We start from the raw sequence: 3364 nt of genomic DNA on the forward strand, positions 1-3364 counted from the left end.
ATTTTAAAATGTCGTTACGCCATCTCACTCCTTGTGAGGCATTTTCTTCGCACTAACTTTTGTAGGGATCTCATCAACGTCGTTCGTTAGTTCCACCTCGATAGCACCTCGATCAGTCTCTACCCTTGTGAATGCCTCATCTACAACCCCAAACCATCGAAGGAAGTTGTGTACACCCATTGTTGCAACAACGATTGCAAATTGTTTTGGAAACGAATAGTTTAGCATACGGTATAGAATTTTCGATCTTTATTTCAATACAGAAAATGCAAGTTTGTTACATTTCTACATGATGAGTGCCTATAATTGAACCTCTCGCGAGCATTTTGACATCTCCTTACATGACCTGTTGCTTTGTCTCGAAACTGCTAGAAATGATACAATATATCTTAGCCTTTGTACAATGCTATATATCGAAGTTGATGTGCAAATCCAGAGCTGACTAGATAGTACTTTCCTAGAGCCAATAAGGGAAAATGCACCTCCGGGCTATGAATCACACGTGCCAAATGTGTGCATCGTGTGTATTTCCAGTATGTCTACAAGCATGAACGTGAAACATAAACTAAAATCGTTATTTACATATACTTCTTCGTGCAAACCCACTTCGCACATATAGTTATCTTCAAATCTCGTGGAATCATTTTTTTCCAATGAAACGTCCATCGATATAGTTTGTGAGTAATATTAGAATTTATTATTATTGTTATTTGTTAGTCCTACCAGCTGGTAAGAACGTGATAACTCAGTATCTTATGCGTTTAAAAAGATTAGAATTAATTAATCAATATTCAATTCTCCCGTCGACTATTAGATTAGGAATTTTTACTTTCCTCTTCAATCATACATGAGTTATGCTATATTTATAAAGGTGTCGACAAAGTTGGACGATAAAATCGCATTTAAATACGTTAGAGCACTAATGCTGATTCGACAGGCTATTGTCTAATAAAGGGCTGAAACGTCAATAGCCCCCGTTTGAGTAGCAGAGCTCATATTAGAGTCATCAATTGCTCAAATCAATGTTCACTAAATTTCTCTCTCTCACCCACACATATGTAGAACCCACTCGGCCTCTCTCTCTCTCTCTCTCTCTCACACACACACACACATGTTGAATAAATCAGAGAACCCACTCCTCTGCTGCACCACAGATTATTGATCGAGCATTTTCAAACGATTGTTAGTCTGATTTGGATAAAGGTATTCCTACCTATCTTTTCTAACTATTGTATTAAACGTTTAACATGTCTCTGAATATACCTTAATTATATGTGCAAATAAAATTCGTCATAATTTTTTTTCATCTCTGTGATGTAGATTTTGAAAGTTTCTGTTAAGGGAATATAATTCCACATCGGTAAAATACCGAAATAATGATCAATATATAAAGAATTGGGACACTCCTCTTAAAAAAGTTGACCTTATTAAGATGGACCCCAAATCTTAACATGGTATCAGAGCCCAGTGAACTCCAACGAACTATTCGATCCGATTAAGTCTCAAAAATGAGCATACGGATTTCAAGATTGGTTTGCTCAAACGAGCCACCATCTTGCGAGGGCATGTTAAGGGAATATAATCCTACATCGGTAAAATATCGAAATAATGACCAATATATAAAGGATTGGGACACTCCTCTTAAAAAGGTTGATCTTATTAAGATGGACCCCAAACTTATAATCTCACATCGGTAAAATACCGAAATAATGACCAATATATAAAGGATTGGGACACTCCTCTTAAAAAAGTTGACCTTATTAAGATGGACCCCAAATCTTAACAGTTTCTTTTTCAAAATTGATACTCTCTCACTTTCCAGATTGGTAGAATGTGAAATCTTAGTCTCCTATGTTTATTGCTATTATGCACCAAATAATGCTGTTTGATACCTTTTGGCTTATGAGTGTATAAAGAGATTTCAATATAAAACTAAAAAGTGCTAGTTGGATTAATAGTCTCTAATGCAAGCTAAAAGAAACTTCGTTAAGCTGATGTGACAAAGAAAAAGTAAAAAATATCTAGAGCTCCATCTAGATTGAAAAGCTATGCTAGAAGGAATGACGTGGCATCTAAATTTAGGAGCTCTGTTAAACCGAATAACTCTGCAAAATTAATATTTTCTTTTCTGATGTACATTTCTATCCATATTTAGACCTGCTTTCATTTTTATTTAAAGAGAATCGAACACCTAAATCGCAATACATAGAATCCATATTTAGATTTGTATTTAGTTGAGCTTGTAATTCTTTGATAATCCGAATTTATTCTCTAAAAGCAATTCGAAACAGGACTTATTGTTTAAAAATCCAAATTATTCATATCTACAGGACAAGATGACATTTATTAGATGCATCAATTGCCTTAGGGATTGTTTAAAAAAAATATACTTAAATTTTATCAAGTTTTCATTTGATCAGATTTCAATTTTAATCACATCTTTTTATGAAAAACGGCTAAAACGTTATCAAACAACCCCTCAATTGATATTCAACATACTGTTTTATCTCTCTAGTTCATTTTAATGTCTATCGCGTTCAATAAAAAATATTACTCTCTCTCATGTGGAATGAATCACACAACCATTTCGAAGCTAGACGCCTCTGCCAAGGAAAATCGAAACCTGCTGCATCGCTCAGTTGCCGTGAAAGCATTTCAAACAGATTGTTAGTTATTGTTGGAGGAATTTTGTGAATAGTGATGCCAAAATAAGTATAATGATGGTTTGTAAATTCGTGCCGAAAATTGGACAGAGTAACGGCAAAGAAAACACAAACAAAAAGAAGAAGAAAGTAGGGACAAAGCCGAAGCAAGAGTTGGACTCTTTGTCCTTAAGTCGAATTTGCCCCGCAACGGTGCCTCCGAATTTCGACAATCGACTCCCAAGATACAACGGCTACACTTGTGTTTGTAACACTCCAAAACACAAGTACAACGAACCAAATTTAGGCTTATGTACTCCAAGGATGAAATGAAGGAAAATCAAAATAAATGAAATGATTTTGATTTTGGATAGAAGAGAGGATGAGAGATGTTTTGCATATCAAATTGTGAGGAATAGGACACCCAAAGGGTCTTATTTATAGACCATGAAAGGGTGTGGACGAAATAGTTGAGGCCAAACCATGCACCCTTTCCAAACAATGCACCTTTATGAAAAGGTGTCTATTCACCGGACAACTGTGCGGCCGCACGGTTTTACTCAAAAAATCGGAATTGAATTTGACGTGTGATCGCGCGGTTTACCAACCATGCGGTCGCACAGTTTCGTAATTTCTCATTCATCCAATATTGGTTTTCGAAATGCCAAATATACCCTTCAATATATGCACAGAAATCAAAATTCTTTTTCGGGGGGGGGGGG

The 3364-nt window shown here is 35.7% G+C and overlaps 1 protein-coding gene across 4 annotated transcripts in view; it reads left to right on the forward strand.

Annotated features, from left to right (window-relative positions):
- Positions 1–987: 987 nt before the first annotated feature.
- LOC111365331 (putative late blight resistance protein homolog R1B-14) overlaps positions 988–3364 on the forward strand; it is a 7176-nt gene continuing 4799 nt past the window's right edge. Inside the window, exons 1-2 of one of the 4 annotated variants that reach the window (XM_022985793.1) lie at positions 988–1203; positions 2594–2670. Coding sequence is in view for 1 of the 4 variants with exons in the window: in XM_022985792.1 (XP_022841560.1) it covers positions 2563–2670 (108 nt within the window). In the remaining 3 variants the exon portion in view is untranslated. Of the gene's footprint in view, positions 1204–1747; positions 2671–3364 lie in introns of those variants that run through there. The other 3 variants (XM_022985794.1, XM_022985795.1, XM_022985792.1) reach the window with 3 other exon arrangements.

The sequence above is a fragment of the Olea europaea genome, chromosome 17 (genome assembly GCF_002742605.1).
Source record: "Olea europaea var. sylvestris chromosome 17, O_europaea_v1, whole genome shotgun sequence".
In the NCBI taxonomy this organism is placed as follows: domain Eukaryota; kingdom Viridiplantae; phylum Streptophyta; class Magnoliopsida; order Lamiales; family Oleaceae; genus Olea; species Olea europaea.